The sequence below is a fragment of the Aptenodytes patagonicus genome, chromosome 2 (genome assembly GCF_965638725.1).
Source record: "Aptenodytes patagonicus chromosome 2, bAptPat1.pri.cur, whole genome shotgun sequence".
Taxonomy (NCBI): domain Eukaryota; kingdom Metazoa; phylum Chordata; class Aves; order Sphenisciformes; family Spheniscidae; genus Aptenodytes; species Aptenodytes patagonicus.
Genome location: NC_134950.1, coordinates 22,846,851 through 22,872,838, shown reverse-complemented (window position 1 = coordinate 22,872,838; position 25,988 = coordinate 22,846,851). Strand labels below are relative to the sequence as shown.

Genomic DNA, 25,988 nt, shown 5'->3' with positions numbered 1-25,988 from the left:
CCCATAAGACATTGCTGTATTTGCCAAAGAGGGCTTATGAGGTCAAAATGAGAGGAATTGTAGCTGTGTAATTATAAATGGGAGACTTTGTGGTTGCTGTCATGGCTAAAGTGGAAGACACCGGGAATCCGAGACATTTTCTCTAGTAACATGTCATATTATGGGGGGGAGAGAGGAGACCAAGAACTGAGAGTTACAGAGCCAACTCAGAGTTGCCTCTATAAATAGCAAATTCGATACACGCTGAGGTAATCCTTCCCCATTACGCAGCCTCGGGAAGGTCCCTGCTGAAGCACTCAGCTATTTCTGGCACCTTCACTTTAAGAAAGTCGGGAAGAGACCAGCAAAAGCAGCTGGCAGCCTTGGAGGCACAGTTCCCCAGGGGAGCCTGAGGAAGCCCGCCTGCTCAGTGCAAGACAGCACTGATGGAAGCATGCATGTGGTCTTCCTTTACATTGACTGGGAAGAAGACAAGAAGAAATGGACTTAAGGGGAAGTTGGAAAGATTAATGCTAGAAAATAAAAAACTTTAAGGATCAATAAGCATTTGACAGATTGTCTAGGAAAGTTTATTAAGACCACGGTAGTCAGATACCTGTTGCGTGGCATAGGGACGACCGATTCTTCACTTCATGTGTTGTCTATCACAACCCACAGAAACCCCAGTTCTACTCAATTTTCTCGAACCTCTTGTTCTCCAAGGAGGTCTTCCCTGAGGTAACCTGTGAATAAGAAAGGCATTTAACATACAGTATTACTTATTGTATGTACTACAATACAGTAGTATTGTACTACTCAGGGCTGATCCAAATATAATGACTGTGGGGAAAAGGGATGACATGCTCATATCAGGCATGACATGCCCATGTAATGAAAGCCTCACTTCTCCTTGGGTACTAATGATAGCCATTCGTCCTTCCTCTCTGGTCATTTTTACCAGTTGCATCCAGAAGATTCATTACTGAGATTACTGTGTAAGAACACAGGATGAGACAGTCCTTGTCCCAAGGGATGCAGAGTGTTCTCTGGGACAAGACATGGGAACTGAGTATGATTAACAGCAAAAAAAAAAAAAAATCTGGCTATAGAGAAGGATGATTCTGTACGGTAGGCATGTAGGAGTGTTCTGCTGGTGAGGAATGTTTTGAAACCTTGGAGAAAATCTGTATGGCACGGCAATAGATAACGAAGGTATATAGTCAAACATGCAAAAAGGACAACATTTACTTCTGAATCATGGGAAACTGTTCAGTGCTCAGGTAACATCCCGAGGAATGGCTACAGGACATGCTATGTTTATCAGAAAGGCATTATCAAAAATGCTACTGTCAAAAACCAAGAGGGACGATGTATAGAGGCAGTCCCAGTTCAGGCTTCAGGATATAGCTATATCCTCTTCTTTCTGCAGAGAATATTAGGCATTTCTGGTATGTTTGATATAGCCATATCCTCCTCTTCTTGCACAAGATGTTGATCATTGCTGGTGTGTTTGAGACGCTTCTGTAATGTGGTAAAATTAGTGTGCAATGAGCAAGGTAGCCAAATGTGAGAGGAGGATTAAAAAGTACCACAAGAGACAGCAAGAAGCGAATCCTGCTTGGGGGCCTCGCCGCTATACACAGCTGGTACAAAAAACTCTTTTTTATACATACTCCAGTGACATACCAATAGAGACATGACTTTAGTGAGGGCTGTGCATTTGGGTCCCCATTAAAGGCAATATGGTGTTTAGAGTTTCCTGTGACACTGAAAAAAAAAATCAATGAAATAATGACAAATTCTAGCCAGTACCTGTGCAAAGATTAAAAAAAAATATCCACTTGTGTGGAAAGAACGGCAGCCAAGTACAGTGCTGAAAAAGACAGCACAAAGCTTCTGCTAGAGAAATTGCATGGCCCATGCTAGCAGCACAGCTGTTAACTGCCTATCGAAAAGATCCATGGTCTCCAGGACTCCAGCAGCACCGGATTAGCAGCCAGCAGCCTGGTTCCCATGCAGCAGGAGAATCAGCGAGGCGGGGAGAGTAAAGGGGACATGGTTTATTCTCCCTGTTTATTTGGTGCAGGTGTTGTAAATGTATGCGGTAACTAGAATACATAGCTAATAAAATACCCTTGCTTGTGCCTGAACTGGAAAGCACAGGGTGGAGAAAGTAGCTGCTGTGTTGTTTAACCTGTGCCATAGAAATAAACTCATAACTTTTACAGATAGTACTTTTTTTTTTCCAAAATTACACTACATTTTTAAGATTTTTTCCTTAGTGCCAGAAAGGGTTACTTCTGCTGAAATATCATCCCCATCCTAATTGCCTATGCCTAGGGTGTTGTCTGACAAGTAGCTTGTTCTCTTTGATTCCTGGCCAAGATGCTGACACAGCAACTGGTTTGTTTCCTGTGGAAAAGGAAGAATAGTATCAAAGGAATGGCTTTCAGATCTGCCAAAAAGAAAAAAGGTTTGGGGACACGAGGAAGCTGTAGCCCAGCAGTCAGGCATGTAAGAGCCCATGGGGACCCCGCAAACAGGACGCTTTGAATTCGGGGGGTCAGACTGTGCCTTGCAAGCAGAGCCCTTGCTGCTGCAAGGAGTGATGGAGGGGGGGAGCTTGTTGCAAGTGAAGCCCCCAAAGCAGTTGGCGTTTAATGGACTCTGTTCCTCTTGTGCCTCTGGTGAATATGTGCCAAGGTGGCATTTCTAAAATGAAAGCTTAGGAGGTGTTACGTGATCTACAACACTGTGTACACAGTGCCATCACAGTACATTTTCATGCCACAGCAAGGCAAATTTGGCCTCATGTTTTGAAGAACTCGATATGCTGCGATGTTTCAAAATTAAAACAGTAGCCTCAGGCCAAGCATCCCCCATTGCACTAGTGCCTTCCCAGGTGCCTCCTTTCCAGATTTCTCAGTGAAGGATGTGGAATAGGTACCAGCAAGAAATAAGATGTGTGGTCTAAGATGCAGGGATGCAAGACCTCTTGTTCTGTCCTGTCATCATCCTGGGGCTTGCAAGTTCTCCAGTCTGATTTTCAGGGTTTTTTTTCAGGTAGCCTATGCATATTATCCAGAGTTAAAAGCCATTCTCCTGCCCATGAGTAAACTAATGGCAAAGTTGGATCGTTAATCTAGGATAAAAAGTGACCTGATCCACCAGAAAAGACATTTGTTGACTTATGCCACTTTAACAAGATAAAATCCAGGTTTATTTGCAATAGTACTTTGCACAGAAAAACTCAGCAAACACACAGTAGAAAATACTCTAATCTTAATGGCAGAACTAGGATGTTCATAGCAAGAAAGAAGAAGGGAGAATGTAATAGCTTTTCTTTTCTTTCTGGAGGACTGAACATCATTTAAGTCCTGAGTGAGAGAAGTGGGATGCCTCTGTAAATCTGTCCTTGCTAGACTGTTTGAAACAAGCAGTTTTAGATTGCTGTGGGTGCCTGCTGAGGAAAAAATAATAGGGTTGAGGGAGAAAGAAAGAGAGTGGTGTCATAGGTCAGGACTGAGCTGGGCTGCCAGTTGTATTAATTAACCTTGCTTGCACACTCTTGCATTATAATCAGTATTATTCAGCTTTAATTTAATTTCCATTAACCTTTACAAAACACCCACATGTTTGGATACAGGGAAATATGTCTGGGGCATTACTGCATGAACAGAAAGAACAATTTGCTCAGTCAAAAAGCAGCTTAAGAAAAGGCACCATAGCTAATCAGCAGCCTATTCTTTATCAGCTATGAGGAGCTGTCAGATGCAAAAGGCATAAAAATATTTATGGTCATTTCTATCTGCTCTTACCAGGAAATAAAAGTATTGGGCTTGTTCATGCAAGGCAGATAGAACTTTCCAGGTCACGCTTAGTAGGCGGCTTAATGTTCAGTTTGCCTGATTCAAGGGCTGAAGGGCTGATTTGATCCTAAAACATCAGGTGCTGAGTCTTGCCCATGTCCCTCAACCAGCCCTTCTGCAGTGCTGTGGTATCTGTCTTATCCTCAAATTCGTTCTCCCCCACCCTGAGCATTTTTTTCCACTTCATTCAGAGTATTAATATGACATAATTCTTGCAGCATGTTATTATACACATTATTATATTATAGAGAGCATAATTTTACCGATTCAGACATGGACCTGGGGAAGCTAAAGCTCATGATCAAAACTGCCAAGCACAGGAGCAAACTTCTCATTGATTCACTGTCCAGCCACTGATTCACTGTCCAGCCACAACCCTACACAAGTAGTATCATAACCTCTGGGAACTGTTGGGACGTAGGGAGTTCGTTAATGGACAGGTATAGTGCTCTATGCAAATGATATTCATTATGCATGTTTCCGATTCAAAACCATCCTTCAGATGAACTAACATATTTAAAATCATCGCTGAGGCAAGTATTTTACACCCATCTCCAGAATGCAGTTCTTTACTGCTCTAGCTGGGATTTCACACCTAGCAAATAAGGATTTTCTGTCCCTTGTCTGTGGTTGATATCATGGCACTCTTTTGACAATTTAGAAGGATAATTAATAAATACAACAGAATAACTTCCAGAATGTATACTGGGCCACATTTTCCAGCAGGAAATTGCTGTCATCGCTGCTTATTTGTCTGGATGCTCTTTTTTCTTACAATGCATTAATTGCTTACATCCATGGTAAGAATGCAGCTTCTTAAACCTGTACCCTATAGGTATTTTTCAATTCCCTCTAATAAGCTCTCACTGGCATTTCATGTTACAAATGCATTTTTACCATGAGGTGCATCTATGCTGCCAAATCACTTAGCTCCAATACTTGCTCCTGGATCCTAGTCCCAGACCATCTGCACTGCACGTATGCACATGTGCGTGTTCACTCCCAGTGAACACAGGAATGGAACAACCAGTTCCCTCTGCGATAAATCCAGGCTTTGGCCCAGGAGAAGGGCTGGCCCAGGAGCTGCTCCTTGCAGGCAGTACGAGCTGCGTCTCTCTCCCTCTGCCCTACAGAGACCTCTATCACCCCATGGGTGTCCTAGCCTGGCACACCCACAGATGCCCTTGTTTTATGCCCCAGGGCACGTCTCACAGAGTATCAGCAGTGTGTTACAAACAGCTCCTGTGAGCTGCAGAGCAATCCTTTAATTACTCTGGGAAAGGTGTTTTCACACATCGTGAAAGACGGTTCCTACCAGCTTCTTCTTTCCAGCTTCCTGGGGAACGCCACCTGGGCAGCCCAATCACAGCCCAAGCCCTTAGCTTTTAAGTCTCCATCCTCCTTCTCCAGGCAGAATGACCCCGCACACATTCCTTGTTTCTTCCATAGCTCAGCCCTCCTGCGATCTTGCATTTTTTCACACACGTATTTCATCGCAGTGCACCGCTCTTTCCACTTTCATTCATCACACGTTTCTGTCCACCCATGTACACGGATGCTCTCCACTCAGCTACACAGTCACCCGTGCTCAAGTTACAAGTACTGCATCAGAAATTACAGTCTGGGTAAAATCAGTTGTTATCTTCTGTCATTACTGTAGGCTGGTGCCTACAAAGGGCTGTTCACAAAAATGCCACAGGGCTCTCGGAAGGGCTCTCTGTGTCGGTGGCTATACTGAATTGTACCTGCCAGTCCTCCAGGACAGTCCGTACAATTTACAGGGCTAAAGAAACACATCTTATATGCACAGCCAAGAATTTATTATTAGTCTAACAAAAATGTTAACAGTCCAATAAAGTAATTACTATCAGTCCAGTTATACAGCGATATACTAATACTGATAGTCCAAATTGTCCAGTTATTACAGCCCATTCCCAGGAAGGATATCTGTTGCTCCGCACCCACCCCCCTGTCTGGGGCTGTCCTCATCCTGCCCAGCCCCTCTGTGTCCTAGGGTCAATGGCACCGGTCTTCTCCAAGAACGAAGGGGGGAGCCTGGGAGGAATATGATGTTAATGTTCATAGTTTTCCACCTCATCTTCTCCAGGAGGGGTATGACTGACGCTGGGCGGCTTCTTCCTCCTCACTGTGGGTCTGTCTGGAGTACTTTTTATATGTTTTCTAACACAGTCTGCTTACTTGCTCTTTCCTCATTGGTTTGCAATTCCATGTTTCGTCTGAATTTGCTATATATAGCATATTTTACTTATGTTGGAGGCTCATTGTTTGTTCTCTTTGTTATCCCTAAAACAGGTTTAACCCAATCCACAGGGTTGTTCTCCTCTAGTGACTAATAACTGACCATGTGTGACTTTTGCTTACAGTCCTGGCACCTTTAGTATCAGTCTACACTTGCACCTTGAAGGCCTCTACTATCACCCTGTGCTTGTACTTGCAGGGACTCCTGTTACAACCCCCTGTTTTCCTTCAATCACCATAAAACTATAGCTTTCTGATAACCTAATGAATGTTTTATTAGCACAACCTAGTCGCACACACATCCTTGCTTTAGAGCCAACTCTGTCACTTTACAACAAGAACAACCCGCCAGAAGACACACATTCAGACACATACAGCCACAGACACAATACTCCATATCTACTAGTCGTGGCAATATCACTAGTAAGTTGTCGATTTATGAACACACCCAGTGCACTTAAGGAGAAACAATCTGGATGATGGCTTCAAAAACTTCCACCATGATCATACTTCCATAGTCATAAATTGGTGGTCTTAAGGGTGACGAGGTTTCAGAGCACTGTCCTCTGCCATGGGCTTCTGCCAGCCACCTCCATCAACTGTTGGAGATGCCCTGCCTATAGAAGAATTTGGTATCCAACCCTGATCATCCCAGGTGGTCCTGGCACATCTTGGTCCCACCAGGAACACTGCTATCCTGGGTCACAAATCTTTTCTGAACTACAGAGAAACTGGCAAGAATATAGTCCCAGTGACTCCTGGCAGTTCATGTCTCTCAAGCCCATATACTGGCTTCCCTAAGAGGGAGGGCAGCTCTACTTGTCAGGATTGATGTCTCCAGCTATTTTGGGGAGACTTTGTCAGGAGTAAGAGTCAGGTTTTGGACAGACCACAGATAACATCGAAGTTTCTTCGACATGAACATGAGTAGTAAATACAGCAGTGGCAGAAGCACCAAAAAGCAGTTGCAATGGCAAATGCAATGGCAGCAATGGTGGGCAGCATGTTCTTGCAGTAAGGGATGCCAGCGTGGGGAGTGCACAGTCCTGGAGCAGTCACTTGCCATACATGAGACAGGAAAGTGCTGTACATGGCACACCAGAAAAGGCCAAGGGGTGAGCTGGGGGAAAGCCTGCTGGATATGGACCAAGCAAGCTCCACAGCTATACCATGTGGATGCATCTAGAAGGGACTAATCTTGACATTTTGAAGATAAGCTACAATAGGGCTGATGCCTTCAGAAGTATAGCTGCCAGCTGCCCATAGCCAAATTTGGATCTGGACAGAATTTGGACTAAGGAGAGTTCATATGATACTCCTCACATGAAAGGCAAAGTTTTTCATTTATCTCCACTCTTAAAAACATGTAAAGTCTGGGTTACTTTTAATTATATACTTGGGAAGATCAATAAATTAATCCTTCCAGAACTGACCATGTGTTACCCCTTTTTGATCGAAGTGACTAGCACAATTCACATCATTTGATTTAGGAGGACAGTTCGATGACAGATCCAGATATCTCTGATGTAGTCCTGTTTATTTATAGAGAGTATACAAAGTCAGGTTGCCCTGGCCATGGCAGGATGCACGCAATTGGAGATAATTCCTCTAATGTCTCCGAGCACTTCTATGACCAACATTTGCTGAAAAGTTTTGTCTCTGCTCTTTCTCCCGGCCATGTCAGCACTGCTTCTCTGACTCAACACCCTTCAAGTTAAGCACGTCTCGTGACAGAAGCAAGTGATCCACACTCACAGTCTCTATGTCCTCCTCGGAAGATCCTGCAGTCATTCAAAATTTGCCTTTTTCATACATCAGAGAACCTTCCACTGGTGGTTTAAGCATGCGAATTACATTGCAAAGCAATGAGAAGTTACTCCGGGGATAGTCAGTCACCCTGTCTCAGGTGGGAGGTTGGTCATTCAGAACCAAGGAGTGGTAACTTCTCAAATGCATTTGATTACTTGTGGTTATCCACTTAGATTAATGGAGAAGTCTTTCCTACTGTCTCAAGCACATTGTGTCCTGGAAGTCTACTGTCATAGTTATTAACAACTGAGGGCTTCTATTTTGGACGCTTTTGAGGCAGCTGGAAGGCTGCTCTCTAAGAGGAGGTACTGCTGTTCTTATTCACCACATTTATCATCACCTTACAGACCTCTCCAGTGGTAAATTAATGATCTTTTCTTATTAGCTCAGGATATCCTGATTTATGTCTGCTCAGTTCTTTGAACTGTTTCTCTTGAAATTCAAATGGTGTTTATCCCACATACTTGAACAGTCAGTGCTACTGAATTCTTAGATATATTTCTGTCCTCTCAAAAACTAGTTGGAGATTTGCTTGAGCAAGCCCAGGTGACCACTTTCTTGACATGAGCAGTACAATAAATAAACATATCTTGACACTGCTCTCAGACTGCCTGTCAGACTCTTAGAAAATTAATAGCACCTTCCACTTCTGCTGGGTATTTGGGATGTCTTTGAGGTCAAAAGAAAGAATGATTTCCTCTTTCATGTGACAAACAGGTTCAAGCTTTGCTTAGCTACACCAGTGAAATTTAGTATAAATTGTTTCGACTCTATGATTTTCTTCCATATATCTAAAATAGCAGTTTAAAACTCGGTGGGGATAGGTCTATGTGACATCTTTCTTCCTCCATTGACTGACTACTTTGGTTGCACCTACCAAAGGTAAGTTTTGATTCAAATGATGCTGATTTTCACTTCTACTAAGACCGTTGCATACCATGCTGTCTACTTTGTTAGCACAAAGGCTTTAAAATGAGTGTATGTTGCACGTTCTCATGAATCCCTTTATATTGCCGATGTGGTATAAGGTGATTTAACTGTGGGTGAAAATCAGTGGGTTTGTATTTTTCCAAGGTTTTTGTTTATATAATTTTATACAATATAAAAATAAATTACTTCTGTGTGTGTTCACAGGTGAAAACAGCCTCTTTCTTTATTCATTCAACATGTATTATGCTGCTGCTGTTCTCCCACAATAGCCCATAATCCAGAAGAAACCATGTTGCTTTACCATGAATTAGTATGAAAGTAGAAAGCTCTAGTAATGCAGGTTTGATTTTCTTCCCTTTTTATTGCTTTCAAATTCAGAAACAGGTTTAAACCAGCACTTGAACTGACACAGCTAGAGCTCCTGAATATAAAGCAGCTTTAGATTCTTCCAAATTGGTAAAAATTTGAGAATTCTTTCCTGGCATTCGACAGTTTCACTCACACAGTTCACATAGAGCTCAAACAAAAGCTTAGCTGAATTATTCTCTTTACTCCCAGGAGTGTAGAAACCTTGTATCTGCTAGTGGCTGAAGAAAAGACACAATGCAATTGGCAGAGATGCAGAAACGTGTATCTTGCCAAAACAGGCACAAAGAGGAGAATGCAATGAGGGAAACATATGAATTATGGAATTACGGAAATGTCAGTCCATTGGATTAAATCCTGATGCTAGTTATATCAGTGTAAATCAATGAATACATTAAAATTTTTTATATAACAGAATTTGTTCTGTCTTCTATTAAAAATGTTAGTACCTGTTTTTAGTATAAATTACTCCACAACACTTGCTTAAACACCTTCACCTGAGTTTTGCAAAGGAAGTTGAATTAATTTGGTGCAAGATATAATGAGGCATGCGTTAGTATAATGCAAGTGCAAAGAGGAGAATAGAAACAAACTGCTATCTTTGTCTGTTATTAGTGATTTGAATTTACTTTCAGTCCCTTTGCGCAGGAGCAAATAACTGCTCAAGTGATGAAGAATGAAGTTCCTAGATACTTATTTTCAGTTCTTACTCTATGCTAGCTGTTATGACATTTGATGCACAAAGAAGAGACAGTAAAATTGGATTTATGAATCCAAGGGCCAGACTGAAAAATCCTAGCTACATTACTCCAATTGCATTTCCAGCAGAAATTGAGTTGGGTGAGTTAAACCGGTTTTGGTCTTGTCTATCCATTTCGCTCTACTGACATTTTGAAAAGGTCCCAGGAGCTGCGTTATAGTACTTTTGGTATGGAATTTCCCTTCTCTTTCTGACCTCTGTAAACAGTGCTGCCATCCCTGGATGTCCCTGCTCCCCTTTTTAGAGACTTGGACTGCCTAGTCCCTTAAGTGCTGTCAGTATCTTTAGGTCTGTATCAGCTACCAGCCACGATCAGCGTCTCCATGTAGATGTTCAGTAGACCTACGGCCTCTACTAATATGCTGGGATTGTTTTGCTTATCTTCACTTTTCACCATGAAAGTCATTGGTCCTACAGCATGGTACCACTGCTAAGTTGAACCAGACATAGAACCTTATCCCAAACTTATCCCTAATGCAACCATTAAAAACAATGTTCCAGGAGAATGTGTACTTCTAGCATATCATGATCCCAGTTGAACTTCTCACATGGTCCTTAAACTGCCTGAAAGTTTGAGTAAAGGATCATCAGTGCATGGGGTGACCACTGGTGGCACGGGGTGACTCACCATGGTAATTTGTGCCCAGATGGCCCACCACAGGTATAAATGCAACTTATAGCAGTGCAGGACTAAAATTAAGGCCCTGAGGCAGACTTGCAAGACAGTTAAAACAGATAATGAACACTTAGCCATTGCTAAGTCATTGTCCTCTGCTACTGTGAGGATCTGAACTGTGTTCTGTTGTGGGACAGGGGCATCACACCAACGTACATGAGTGTCTCCATGGAAGGAGACATGGGCACCCCTATCATTCAAGGGCAGTTTGGGTCCTCTGAGGACAAAGACAACCATGATGATTAGGCTGCTGTTGGCAAGGAAGGCCAGAGAAGTTTCCCATGAACCCTAAATGTCTCTGTCTCACAGAAGCTCTCTAGGATCCAGGAGATGATGGTATGAGTGCCTTCCACTTTCCCTTTGTATGAGGGAATGCTTTATGGATACTTCTCAGCCATATTCCCTGTTTGGAAAACAAGACCACAGGCCTTCATGAACCCGAGCTCTGAGATGGGCAGGTGAGGATTCCTGTGTCACAGACACGCATATATCCCACTTCACATCTCTGGGTTCTCTTTTTTTATTGCTTATATGCCACATTTTTGCTTTGCTTTGCCAATCTGGATGCTTCATAAGATCCTTAGCAATTGCCCAGAGCTGAGCTTTATAAGTTCCATCCCCATCCAGCAAGTAAACTCTCGCCCAGCCTCCTGTCTGCCCTGCTCAGAGAAGCGAAGAGCCTCCTGGCCTTTCTCTTCTGCTTCTCATCCTACTGCCTCGGAGAAGCCCTACCCTCTGTCCCTTCCCCCTTGCCTCCTGGCCTTTCTTCTCTATTTGAAGCTTTACTTTTTGGCTTTTGGCTTCCTCTTTCCCCTTCAGGTTGAACACATCCAGTTACATGGCAGAAAGTCCAAGAAAGAAAATGAAGGCACAAACATGGAACCAGTACACTTTGTTACAAAAATCATGTAAAAATACCTAACACAGTAGAAGGTTAGCCCCTTCTCTGACTCCCCTTCTCTCAAATCGTCTGTCAGTCATAGCTGATGATATCTGTGAATTACCAAAACTCTGCTATGCCAGGTGAAGACAAATTTGAGTTAACTAGATGGAGTCAAGAAAATGTATTTTTGTGCTCAGAATCAATTCCTTGCTAATGAAGCATTTTTTTCTGTTTATGACCTACTGAGATTACTACTGACACATCCTAAAGCCTTTCCTTTCTCATTCATTATTGGCTTTGTCTATTTTTATTTTTTTGTCTAACAGTATTTCACATTTCATTTTTCTGCCATAATTTGTATTTGAGATGCTTTCACACTCACACAGTTGGTTCCATAATCTTTTTGACTACAAATTCCTGGATGGAAAGGCTTCATTTCCAGACATTGACTGGTGATATAATGGTTGATCCTAAACAGCAAGGATGAAAAGACACGGAAGGAGACTAAGAAAATGAGGTTTATATAGTCTGTAAGTCTTAAGAGTGGTCAGCACTATCTCCAAGGACATAGTATAACTGGTTCCATAAGCGTATTTTGCAAATCCTAGTTTAGAACAGTAATGCTGACACAAGTCCTGGAGTGCAGCAGATTTTATTAACCCAAGAAATGAGTTGTTATGTGGTTATAGTTACCTTAAGATCTAAAGTGTGACTCATTTTTGTATTCTGCATTGATCTCGGGCAGAACTGTACGTCTCAGCTGAAAACATATTCAGTATTCTGCATGATGTTTCCATTTTATAATAGCTCAGGAGCACCTGTGAAGAAGCTTAGGAAAAGCAGATCCATTCATTATTTCTGAGTATTAAAACCATAAGATTCAAATAATTTTACTGTTATCGTAAGCAGTGACAAAAAATTTGACAGAAAACAACTTGCTGTTCTATTTGTAAAGATGATGGATGCAGTGATCATGATACTTTCTACTTAATTCTTACACATTAACAATAACTTTACTCCATAGAATGTCAAAGAAATGCTATTAAAGACAAATATGAAATTGTGAAGCAATGAAAACCAAAAATTTGTACTTCCTATCTGAACTTCTTCCCTCACAGTTTAGCAAATAGTGGATCTGCCACTCCAGAAATCCCACTGGGAGGAGGCGTTGGGAGGATGTACTTACAGACAGATCTGGGTTTTTTGTGCAAGGTACTCTGTTACGTAGTTCCCCAGAACTTGGGAAGTCCCCACAGCACAGGATTGTTACGATGGGAAGACAGTGTGCATTAGCTGGGTATGGTATGGGTGTAATTACCAATACCCTGGAACAGTGCTGTGGACACTCGTTAGTCTGCCTTTAACATGTTGATTAGTACCTTTGGAATCACCTTGTAGTAGTTAGCACCGGAACTTCCAAAACTATTGTTTTCTTGTATCCCTGGCATCCTCATGTTTCAATAAATATCTTGAACTACCATCTTAAAAAGCAGCATTTGAAATGTGTGTGAAGTCAATCCTGCTTTGCTAATTGCACATCGTATTGATAGGGACAGTTCAGCTCAACGCGTCAGTGTTTTGGAGGGAGCGAAGAACAAAGCTACACCGTACCCCATTAAGTCAGGACTTTCTGATTTGCTGTCAGCGTCACCTGTACCTTGCCTGTCCACTCTAACAGAGTGCTTGGTTTGTATCAGTCTTTTCCATTGGAAGTGACTCATGCCCTGTAGCACAGATTTCCTCTCCCCCAGCCTTTGTGACATTGTCCAAAGTAAGTACCGCCCCAGCCACAGAAACGACGAGATAAGAGGGGCTCAGCAGAAACAACGAGATAAGAGGGGCTCAGTCGGGAAAAACACTCACCGCCGCTGCTGCTGTTACTGTCACCCAAGAAGACAGGCTGCAGATTTATCAGGAGTGAAGGCGGCTGCTAGAAGTCCACAAGGAATGAAATACCCTTGATCATTCTTAGGGAAGTTTACTCTTTACAAGCATATTTCCTGTTTAGCTTACATTGTGCTTAATATCCGAGGCTAGGTGAGGTAACCTGTTGGGAAAGGAATACTATTAGCATAATCACTGTTTTATTAAAGCAACGCTATGAAGGCACAGTGTGGTCATTTACAGACAAATGAAAGATGAGATCCTTCTAGCATAAAGGAAATCAACATCTTCTTATGTGTGGGTGCCACAACCCACACAGCCTTAATATTTTGAAGGACTAAAGTCTAAATAGGTCATACTTTGTTCAGGGAAGAAGATGACACGGGTTCCAAGTACCCAGTAATGTAGTTAGCACACGGCAATACGTAAACCTTCTGGCTTTCTCAATATGCTTCCTTCTCTGGTTTTCATTGCTGTTGTGGGTTGGGGGGGGGGGGGTTACAGTTTAAAGGCTTTATGGAAAAAAAAGTATTCTAAAGAAAGGTTTAAGCTGACACAGCTGCATGAGATTGGAGAAGTGCTCAGAAGGCATTAACTCATCAAAGGCTGGATTTTCTAAATAACTAGGACATTACTGTAACACATCTGTGTGCTCTTACTAAGCCTTTCTCACGAGTTTACGTGTTCAATTAAATGGTGGAGTTTTGACTTAGGAAACACATTCTGTTTATAAACTGAAATGTTTTCCCTGACTATTACTGTAAACTAATAAGTATAAATTATATCAATAATGCTGTTTGGTCTAGGTTTTTTTTATTTCCAAAATGCATTTGAGAAAAAGACAAGAATTACACTTTTCAATTTTAAGTCTCACAACAGGATTTATTGGTGCCATATACTGGCTATTTAGTCCTTTTAAAATTCACCAAATTATGAATAATGTGTTTTAAATGTAGAATAATAAGAACATTATGAACCTTGTAACTGAATCAGCCAACATCAAACTATGTAATTGGCAAATCTGTAATATTTAAATTACATTAAGTCAAACTTTGGTACAATGTTCCAACAGTGTAATTCAGTTATGAAGCTTTTAGGTGTGCCAACAGGAGAACGCTCAAGCCAGCGTACAACTGCTTGTGTGCAGAATCCAAGCACTAAAGCCACACACATACATACCCCTTGTGTCTCAGAGGTAGGCTTCTTCCTGACAACTGCCAACCATTTTAGATCCTTCCTCCCTAGTGTATGAGCTCGTGGGGCACTAACATGTTCATGCAGCAGGTAAACATGGTCACATTGCTGTTTGCCTTTCCTGAAGGGATGTCCCCACAAAAATCTGAAGGAGAAAAGGGTGCTTCAGTTCATAGCCCAGGCAAGCTGTCAACATTTCTGCCGAGGATGGGTTTAAGCTAGTCAGATGGAGCGTGGGCAGACAATCTGTTCCACTGCATCCATCGCACAGGTGGTAGGAGCCAGCAGAGCTTGGAAGGGAGCTGCCGTCAGCCACTGCTGAAACCCCCTCTGGTATATTTGTCAAAAGGCGTCTGAAGATGACCTAGGATTTAGACAAGGCTCTAAATCACTTAAACTCTTTGTAGTAAAAAGTGCTAAACTATAATCGTTTGAAGCAGTGCCAGAGAAAGGTCAGCAAATTAATATTACATTAGGTGAAATGTTAACAGTATCTCCAGTGCCAGGTGAGCAAAGTACTTACACATCCGAGTAGTTGCATCCCTAATCAGCAATATATTTGAGCACATGCTTAAAATACTTAATCATACTTAAAGATGCTTTGCTAGATACCAGTGAGAGTGCTCATATTCCTCACTCTGGTTAGTCAAGACCTTTATAAAGCCAGAAACAAATATATTTAGATCACGGCTCTAAGAATCAACCTCTAGAATAACTTGCTTAGCAACTAGGTTGTGAGCAAAGGAAGCATATTAACAGTGTGATTGAAGAAAGGGCTCATCCTTCCTTTTCTCTGCCTTTTCCTGTCACCTAACAAAAACATGAGAGTCCTTAAGGAAGGAAAAGTTATTTAGCCATATCTGGTTTTCAGAGATTTAATTTATGTATGAAAGTGCATTCTGATGGAAGGAACTAAGCCATCACTTTATATAATGCCATATTTATACAGTATGATACTAGCAGAGCTTACAGCTAAGGTTGCTAAACTCACAATACCCTATTTTCAGGTGCTTGTTACTTTGACAAATTTCTGTGGTTTGGCTGAAATTTCCACACCTTGGATTTTTGTCTGGTTGTTTCAGCAAAATTTCTTATTAAGCTTTCATGAAAATCATGTAAGACATGCTGTTTTTCCCATATTAAAATTATAACAGAATCTTGTCTGAGAATTTGTCAACCCTACATACTGGGAAGCAGAGACTTTTCACTTGGTATAGATGGTTCTAGATAGTTCTGCTGCCATTTCCATGAAAATGCCTATAGGCTTAGTCAATGAAACTAGAAAGGAAAGAGAATTCAGTAGAAAACCGCTGGAGTGTGAATCTGCACTGAACACATCCTGTGCCTGCAAGGTCTCAGCGTATCCGAGGAACTGGTGGTGTTCCTGGAGCGGAGAGCAACTCAGCAACTTCAAGGGCTGAGCAAGAACTTCCCTAGAACAGCTTCTGCAGATGCGGAGTGGGGAGACTCTCTCTTGCATGCTCCTGGTGCTTTCACTGCCAGAGCCGCAGAGTGTGCGGTCTCTCAGAGCTCGTGAAAAGAAAAATGTTAATATTTCTAGGAGGGGAAGTTGCTGCTGAGAGAGACTAGGATAGAAGCCAGCTGGAAGATGAGAACTGGAATGACAACAGAGGATAACGTAGGTGTCTTCGTACACTCGAGCACATTCATTTCAACAACCTGAAAACAAGCTTTCATTAATGTCACCTGTGAAACCTGCTGGGAAAATGTCAGTCACCTCCCCACTCAGTTGCTTGTTCATACAGCAAATTTAAGTCCATTACAGCTATGTGGATCTGCGGCAGGTAGGTATAATCCTCCTCATGATTCATACTGGTGCTAAAATGGTTTCACATAAGGGAATCTGGAGGGGTTTCGTGTTTCTGTGGGGTGACATAGGAAATGATACACAAAAGATCTGCATGAAGAGAGAGGTTTTAGATGCTTGTGGTCCTCTGAATAACCTCCACCATCCATGGACGGATTCTCCAAGTAAATGTACCTGACTGCACAGACTACCTTGGGGCACACTAGCAGAAAGACAGTGCTGCCTGAACGTTGTCAAACCATTTCTAAACCTGGTTTGCATGTCTCGGCATCTGGTGTTTCCTGTTCCAGTCCTGGAGCGCAGAGTGAGTCGCATGGCTAAACAGTAGCCTGATGAGACCTCGAGTGGCTCCACGCAGAGAAATTCGGTCATCTCTGCCTAGTAACCTTCAACATTTCTATAGTTAGGTCTCATTAGCTCAGGCCTGTGTTTGTGAACACAGCTAAGCACTGCCGGACCATGTAGTTGATGGGTGTGTGGTCTCAGCCAGCAGCAGTCAGTGCAGCGGGAGGACAGTTCACACATCCATGAGCCAGGTCTCTGGAAGACAGTAGCCTGAGCGCCAGAGTCCAGGGCTCCTCCTTCGTCTGGACACTCATTTCCCTTTGTTCTCACCTCAGCATCCCTTTCCTTAGCAAACACCTCAAATCACTTCCCTTTCCTTCGTTAAATTCAGTCGTTCCACATCGACTTCTAACACCAACCTCCTCCTCAGCCTTAGCCTCATCTCATGAGCATCCGCACCCCTCATCTCATGAGGGCTCGGGCGTGTTGCAGGGCCCCGGCAGCGAGGGCGCGCAGCGCGGGGCCCGGCCGCCAGCTGCCCGCGGAGCCCCTACCCCTCCCGGCAGCGGCGCGGCCGGCTGCGACCCACGCGCTCGTTTGGAAACAAGCCTGAGAATCGCCTCCACAGGCGGGACGAGTTCGTCTCCCGACGCTTGAAAGCCTGTAAATCCTCTTAGCATTTACGTAGTGTATCGCAGAGTTAATACCGAGTATTTTTATGAAAACCTAAGTGCCAAGTATTGTTTGGAAGGACTTTTCCCGCCGTTTGTATCTGTGCGTTCAGCCACGGGGACTTTCTCACCCGAGGCTTAACCTGCACCTGAGGCGCGCTGGGGCATGGACAGGCCTGCGCGCCTCGGGACCCCGGGCCGCGCCGGCGGTGGCCGGGCGGGCCGCTGCTCTCTGCGGCGCCCGGAGCCCCGCGCGGTCTGGGGGGGGGCAGGCCCCGCCGTGAGCAGACCCCGGCCCGCACCGAGGGATGGGCGGGACGGTGCGCGCCGCCCCGCCCCGCCCCCGCCCGCCAAGTATCGCGGGAGCGCCCCCCCCCCCCCCGCCTCCCGCAGCCAGGCACCACATCCTGTCGGTGGCGCGGAGGGACCGCGGCCATCGCAGCCGCGGCAGCGAGGGGGCGGCTGCCGGGCCGGGCCAGGGCGGCCTAGGTGAGTGCGGCGGGGGAGGGGGGCGGCGCTGCTGCTGCTGCTGCTGCTGCCGCCGCCGCCGCCGCCGCCGGGGCGGGTCCCGTCCCGTCCCGTCCCGTCCCGGGGAGCGGCGGCTTCTCCTCGGAGCGGCGCGCGGCGCCCCGGGGCGGCCGCCGAGGGGGAAGCGTCCATCGGGAGGCGGGTCCCGGTGAGGGGGCGGCGGGGGCGCGGCCCGGGCGTGGCGAGGATGCGGCGCCGAGGCCGCGCCCGGCGAGCCCCGGCTCCTGGGCCGACTTCTCGGCGGGCTCCCCGCCCGGCCCCGCGGGCGCCGCTTCCCAGGGCGGGGCTGGGAACCGAGCGCCGACAACGGGGCGTTGGGAGCAGCGGTGGCTCCGGGGCCCGGGCGGGAGCGGTGGCCAAACGCACCGCTCCCCTTGGGCGAGGCGGCGCTCCCCGGAACGGGGCGCAGCGGGAGCGCGGGCTGCGCCGTGCCGCGGCCCCTGCGGGGTATGTGGGGGCCGGGGGCAGCCGCGGGCGCTGCCCCGGCGGAGCGGGAAGCGGGGGTAGGGGGGGTGCGGTGCGGTGCGGTCCCGGCGGGAGCTGCCCTGCCTCCTGCAGGCTTGTGAGGAGGCCGAGTTCGGCCTTGGGAGGGATGGTCGCGGTCGGGGTCGGGTTTTTTCTGCTGTTAGTTACTCTGTCCTGTCTTTTCCTGCTTCTGCAGCGTACAGGCTCGAGGAAGAAGGGATTTAGTAAAATCGCGGTCAGCCAAAATGGGGAAATACCTAAAGCAGCGGTGAGGAGTCTGATCATCTGCCTTACTGCCCGTGCCCTTGTCTTGCGCGGGAACCAGCGGAGGAAGATGTGTGTTTTTATCCTTGGGCAAAGCTGATCTGTCTAACTACTGAACAGAGCTATGTGCTGAAGTTGGAGATCCTGACAAAATGGGAGTACTTGTGTTCTCTGTGACTTGCAGTTTACTTCTAGCTCTGGTGCGAGGGCACAGTTTATTCACATGTGAGCCAATTACTATTTCCAGATGTTCAGGAATGCCTTACAATATGACTTTTTTCCCAAACATCATGGGACACTATGATCAGGACACGGCTGCTCTCCAAATGGAGGTAAGTTCTCCCACCCCTACTGTAGTATGTAAATATAAACACTGTGAAACAACCTTTTTAGTCATTGAGAAATGGTTTGTGATACCTGTTGCACTGAATGACAAGGCAGACAATGTTTAGTGACTAGATGTTTCTTTAAACCTTCTTGGAGTGCACTAGAGCTGCTTGGTTGTATAAGCACTGTGTAAGGGAGCTATAGACACCCCACCCCCCCCGCCTTGGATCCTGTATTAGAGTGGAAGAGGAATGGGTGTAGCGCAGCAATGTGGCTATTCAGAGTTCTTTGGCAGAGCTGATCACATACAGCCCAGGCACTGATGTGCTCACTGATACACAGAGCAATTCTTTAAATTCTCTGGGGACATAGCTTGTGATATCCTGGCCCACCTGAAGTCCGGTAGTGCAAAAATATTGTTTAGAAGTTGCTCTTTGTTCCTCTCAGCCTATGTCTACTGAGGAGAGGTACCTTAACTTGCTCTTAGCCCTATTCGCCATCGTGCCTTTCGCATTTTGTTGTCTTCTGACTGGACGCTGAAACTTCTAACTGAAAGAGCAACTTTCATCTTTTTTTTTTTTTTTTTTTTTTTTTTTTGTCTCTGAAAACAAACACTTTCCTACCTGAACTGACTGTAACATGGCTCCCTTGAGAATATGCCACCTTGTGGAAAGGCTTTGCCGATAGCAATAGCTATAAAGGGCGAGAGCCTCTCTGGGTGAGAGGCTTGTAAAACAAGTTTTAAACCTGTTTTAATAATGGCTTTTCAGTGGTAAGAGGAGGGGGAACATCTTAACACAGGTCTTGAAAAGCTTACTGCCTTGTGCTGTGCAGAGAGTGAAACAGAAGTGAGTTGAAAATTAAGAAGTTTGTTTTAAAAAAAAAAAAGATTATAGGTGGTATTGAAGATGGCTACTATTACTAAAATCTTATTTGTGTATTCTTTACTGAGCTTGGAGGAGGAGCTTGGTTCAGTCGCCAAAACATATTTTCAGTGTTGCTTGGGGTAGTCAGGATTCCCTGTTTGGCATATAGCTGTCAGCCTGGAAGGGCACAGGCTTTGGGCTCGCATCGTGTTTGCCAGCCCAGTGTAGACGTATGGGAAATTCTGGTATCAAATGTTAAGACACCTTTATGCAAGCAACTGAATTCAGCTGCAGATCTCAGACAGACTGTGGGCTTTTAAATTGGAAGGCAGGCTATAGGCTTCAGTTGTAAACTCTGTGCAGTGCCTTCTGGAGTCATCATTTGTCAGGAATGCTTTCTACGGTGTCTGCCACTTTATCTCATCAGGTATGCTGCTGGTTCTTACTTGGTGTGTCTTAACTACAACTGTTGAGCCAGCTTTTGTCAGTATTCATGCCTTCCAGTCATGCTGCTGTTACAGCAGAGAGACCACAGAGCCATTTTTATTAGTTTGCTATGACTGACTTTTCTGAACTGTCAGTAACTTGTGCCTAGTGCATGCCTTCTGCATGGAGGGAGTTCCTTTTGGAAAGGGTTCATGGCTTACCTGTTCTCATATAGCTACTTCATAAAAACTGCGTGGTAGTGAGAAGTTTTGTTGTTTTCTCTCTTTTTCCATCCTGTCTCCCTTATAACCTACTGCAGTGGTTGATCAGTACTCAGCCAGCTGACTGGGTGGCTATGTGGAACAACAGTGTCTATTAGGATTTGGTTTCCCTACCCTGTTTTATTCCTAGTGTCCTGTCATTGCCACTGTCTGGCCTCTAATTTGGTATACCTCAGTACTCTTGTGTTGTGCAGACATTTCTAAGCTACCTAATGTGTATGTGTGCTGCTCTGCCTGCCTTTATTTGTGATTCAGCAGTGCTGATTGACTGCTTGGTCAAACTGAATTTTTCAGGCAGCTGCTTTACTGGTGAAAGGGTAAGGAAGTTTCCCCCCACTCTGTATGTAGCTTGTGTTGGATCTGTTGCTTGGGGTTAGGTTGGAGTTAATATGGTAAGCTTAGGGCAGTTCATTGCTGGGCCTTTTCTCTGAGGGAGACCAGTGCGTACCAATGTCACTTACACACTTTTGATGGGATTCTACATGGTATTCAGTTATGGCACCAGTATAGTTTGTCCATGGTTGATTGCGACAGGGAACCTTCTCAGGATTGTCAAAGGGTTCTGCTTTTCAGGGGACTTGGTGTTTCAGCAGAGGAGGAGCTATTGACTTCTGGAATATTGTTTAATTTCACTTTGCAGCCATAAAGAGGCAGCGGGTTGGGAGGTGGAGGAAACTTCTCTTGTTTTAAGAGCTTGAATTTTTTTGTAATTGGTAGTCCAAACTTTGTTCATACCAAAGAAAGAATTTTAATAGTATGTTGGTTAAAACGTCCTTCTTTTGATCCTCAGTAGGAATGCTTAAAGGCTTTGTTTTTTAATTGCATCGTGCTCTTCCCCCTCCCCTCCCCACAGCCTGTTCTCAAGACTGGGCATGGTCTTAGGATGTAAACGCTGGTTTGAGATTGAGGCTTGTAATATTTTTCTCACTTTATCTTAACTGACTTTGAGCAAGCTGCTTAATCATGCAATCCCAGGGCACGTGGTGGAGACTTCTTCAAGAAATCCCAGTATTTTCTCAGAAAGGGCCTTGGTGCTAAGTCCTGTTTTCTGCTCCTATCCCCTCTGGAAACTTCTTCCCATTACTTATTTGGAGTGTTTAGTCCCAGAAAGAACAAAGAATTGTCAAGGGGACAAGTCTCAAGGTGAAGTTCACTCTCCAAAACAGTGATAACTCTCTCCTATATCCCACTCTAAATGCTCTACAGGTGTGTTCTGCTGTGGGGATTCTTCTATAGCCAGAAGAACCGTGCTTTCCATCTGCTGGAGCACAAAGGCTTCTATACAGTTTCTCTGCTTTCTGGAAAGATGTTAAATTGGCATTTCTGGGATGGTGTCTTCATAGTTAATCCTCCAGGAGAGGATCATGTGGAGCCACTGTCTCAGGTGGTGGTTGTCCTCCAGGAAATCAGCTGGATCACAGCTGATCTGTGGTCTTGCATTTCTGCCTCGTGTATCAACTCTTCATAATGATGTTCTATAAACCAGAACACTGAACTGATTAGAGCAGAAAAAAAGACTAACTCAATTTTATGGCCTCTGTTATGGGTGTTCTGGCTAGTGATGATAGTCCCTCTGGGATCTTATTTTCTGCAGTAGAAAATTCATCGTTACCAGTTGCTCTGTCCATCCCCCCCCTTTTTTTTTTTATTCTGAGCTTTCAACTTGGCAGACTGAGTTTAGGCTACTTGAGTTTTGCTTTATATTTGGATTAATTTTGTTTATACAACAGATGGTGATTTTAGGAAAGTAAAACCACATGACTTTGTGTGTGAAGTTTTGTGGTTTGTGTATGTTAGCTAAACAGCTGCATGACAGTGGAATCTAATTATTTGCAGAAGCTTACAGTATCTGTATCTCAAAGCAATTTAACAGTTACACCGCTCATGTTACTACTAGCTCAGATTGGGAGGCTGAAGATCTAGGGTTTGTTTAGTGAGGAAAATGGATGGACACAGCAGAATACCTGGTTCACTACAGCTATACTTACATAGGTATAACTCCCCCTCGTGGTCATCCTCAAAACCAAGTCACTTCTAATTCCAAAGTAATTCCTACTTTAACTATCCTGGAATAGGTTGTCAACATAAGGCATTATTCCAGCAAGGCAGAGAATATTACTGTGTCGTAACTTTTTGTTCATATCTCTTAATCTGTTCTGCTGCAGTTCTGGAATGTGTCCACTGCAGACAAGCCCTTAAGACTTCCTGACCTGGGTAAGATCTACAGGTCTGTAGAAGTACAAAGGCAAAAAGGCTTGCCAGTGAGCTTTTAAAGCAGACTATACAAAACACTGGAAAATGTCCCGCAGAGAACAATAAAGTACCTCAGAGAGACTGGAAAAATGATTCAGTAGTGAGTTTTCCGTTCAATTCTGAGTTCGTGACCATGTGCCAGAATATGTGTGTGTGTCTATGGAGAGTTCAGTGCAACTGACTGCAGCAGTGGGAGAAATTGTATGAGAATTAAACTAACAAAACCAGTTTGAAGTGGATTAAGAAGTACCTTCAAAAGCTTAATACCGAAGTTCTCAGAGTTAAAATTTTTAATGTAATCACTTAATTTGCTTCCACTAAATGTAAATTTACAATTAATTCAGTATGAAGTTACTTCCAAAAACTGGAAACCTGGTGTCTGGTGAGCTTAAACCAGTACATGTATGTATGTGTATACACACGGGGTGGAGGAAGCTGTCCGCCTTCTGTAGGTTGGAAGTTTTGGGGAAATAAGTGCTGATTTGTGTAGAAGGTTGTTACTGGGATGTTCTGCAAAATAGCACAGGTGTGAATTTACTGAAACCTCTACAGACAGGCATCCTGCCTCTCCCTCCTATTCCATATGAGCAGTGCTTGGTGTAATATGTGAACCACTAGTACTTAAAACTTGAAGCTTAAATCTCTCTGCTCTTAAATTTTTGGTAGCTCAGCTTCAATTAGGAAAGCAATCAATATTCTCTATCTGCCTGGAGTTACTTTTTGTCCCTGCTGCTGCCTCAGAGCCGGAGTTGGAGAAAGTGTGGAGAAAGTGTGCAGAGGTGTGGACATTGACTCAATGGAACAAGCACAAGGGGCTCTTTAATTCGTATTTTGCTTGTAACGTTTTTGCTGTTTCTTTACCATGTATCACTGGTACTAATGGGCAGGGAAGGCTTGTGTAAAAAGTGGTAAATGTAGCATGCTGTACATCATGTTACTTAGGACAAACTAAGGTAACTTTTCTAGCTTATCAGAACAAAGTGGTGGTCACAAAAGATTTTGGTGGTGAAACAGCTAAATTGCTGCTTGTTAAATGAAAGTTGGCAAACACTGAAGTATTTTTTTTATAGATACTTCATAGGAATCAAGGGAAATACAAAGCAATACAACTGACTTCTGTGCTGGGTAAGTCTCTAGAAAGACAGAATAGCTGGACATGAATAATTCTGTTTTGAGCATCATCATGTCGCTTGTAGAAAAGCTTTGGTTAAGGGGCCAAAAACATATGAATTGGACACATCTGTTATTTTGTACAATACCATACAAATTTAGGAAGTGTGTTTTTGTTTTTGCACTCTCTTGCTCTCAGGTGTTCCAAAGAAATGTAGGTCGTCATTAGTTCTTACAGTGGTTCTTACAGCAACACATTCATAAACCATCTTTGCTGATTCCTGTGGGTACACTAAATTAGAGCCACTTAAAAAGTGTTTGCTACCTATAGTATTGAGGCTCTTCATCAAGTGTGATTAGCTTGTGCGGATTGTGAAACCAGACAGGCAAATGTGTGTAATCCTATTACACTGGCTTTAAGCGTATTAGTCATCTACAAAATCTAATGCTACTTGGTCTGAACAGCATTCCTTGTCTACTTGATAATGTGAATAGTACTGCCTTGGTCTGAAAGAATGCTGCTTAGAGTGCATGGGGGTCCAAAGTAATGCATGGCTGATGAAGAGAGGGTGTTTACCTTATGTTAACTGGGGTTCATTGAGATGGTGCTGAGAGTGAGATTCCCAGGGCCTCATCTTTATCCATGTTCAGAGGCTGTGTCTACACTAGCAAGTAATTTGGTGTTACAGGAGTGGATCACTAGGTGAAGTTGTTAGCACACTTCTTACCTGTCCACTGCATGAGACTAAGGGGTTTTACTCTGGACTAGATTTAGGCCAGTCCTACTGTGCATGACGTCTGAAGTTGGCCTACAAAAGGCTGACTTCCAGATCTTTCTCAACAGCAGACCTTTCTGGGAAATACCATGGTATCCTGTTGTTGGTCCCCTGCAGACTGCTGTCCCTTCCACAGTGCCCTGTCTACTGTTCATGTGTAGCTGCAAGACCTGGTGGTTTCCAAGTCTCACTGTGCAACCTGCGTCTCAGACCCCCTCTTCTCCACACTCATATACTAAGTGTGGTCACTGGCTAAACCAAGGCACTGTAGGTGCGGAATGATGGGCTTAGTCCTGTGGCTGTAGCCTGTTCCAGGAGGACACCTGTGAATGAGTGGAGTCACGCAAGCTTCCCTAAAGCTGTTAATATAGAGAAGGAAAACATGGACAGAGCTACTGAGTTTGGAACTGCTTTGTCTTCATTGATAGGAGGTGGTTAGGGCTTGGGAGCTGAGCCCAGACTGGTGGGAACACATCATCCCTGGAGTTGGGGAAAGCCAGCAGTGGGTGCAAAGCTTTCAGACATAGAAAAGTGTATTTGCCTTTACCATCGTCATGTTCAATTCCAAGATAGTCTCCATGTTTTTAAGGAAGTGGCTGTTGCCCTGTGGAACCTCGTGAACTTCACCTGGTCAGTAGCAAATCAGATTAGGAAGGACAAGTCTGCAAAGGGTGATGTGGTGACCACGATTTCAGAGGTCATTCTTCACATTATCTTCCTTTGAATAGTAGACAAGTGGACAAAACTGTATACCATTGCGTACAGGTGGCCCACACTGTTTTCCCTCTGCTGTCCATGAGTTGTCAAACAGCGTGGGATCAAGTGTCTCATTAACAGCTCACATCCAGTGCACTGGCCCATGGCAGCTCTGGCATCAGCAACTTGATTGTCTTGCAGGCCTTGGTGAACCACCAAGGTACATTTGTGGACATCTTTGCAAGGCTCATGATACTTATGTCTTCTCCAAATCTAGCCTAAGAATGGAAGAGGATTCTGACACCCTCTTTCTGAAGAGGGCTTTGTGGTGTTCAGGTGCCTTCCTGCAATTGTGAGAGGTGCTGTTTGTCCACAGCGCTGCATGGGTCATAAGGCTGTATGGATCCCAGGCCCTTATTGCATGCAGGTGGAGGTGGAACGTGAGTTTAGTTTTCCACTTGCAAGATGGATGTGATGTTCAGGATGACAGCTTGGCTGCAGGATGTTATCTATGCCTTTGTTTATAAAGACCACAAAAAGCGAATGGTCCAGGAAAGGAGCACATGGGATAGGGGATGTAGTCAAAGGTCAATGCTTTCTTTT

General features: G+C 44.3%; 1 protein-coding gene across 2 annotated transcripts in view; it reads left to right on the top strand.

The window, feature by feature from the left end:
- Positions 1–17,812: 17,812 nt before the first annotated feature.
- The window catches only part of FZD6 (frizzled class receptor 6), a 34,613-nt gene continuing 26,437 nt past the window's right edge, over positions 17,813–25,988 (top strand). The window contains exons 1-2 of one of the 2 annotated variants that reach the window (XM_076329304.1): positions 17,813–17,882; positions 18,583–18,982. In XM_076329304.1, the coding sequence (XP_076185419.1) occupies positions 18,803–18,982 (180 nt within the window). In that variant the 5' untranslated portion in view covers positions 17,813–17,882; positions 18,583–18,802. Of the gene's footprint in view, positions 17,883–18,266; positions 18,369–18,582; positions 18,983–25,988 lie in introns of those variants that run through there. The other variant, XM_076329305.1, reaches the window with a different exon arrangement.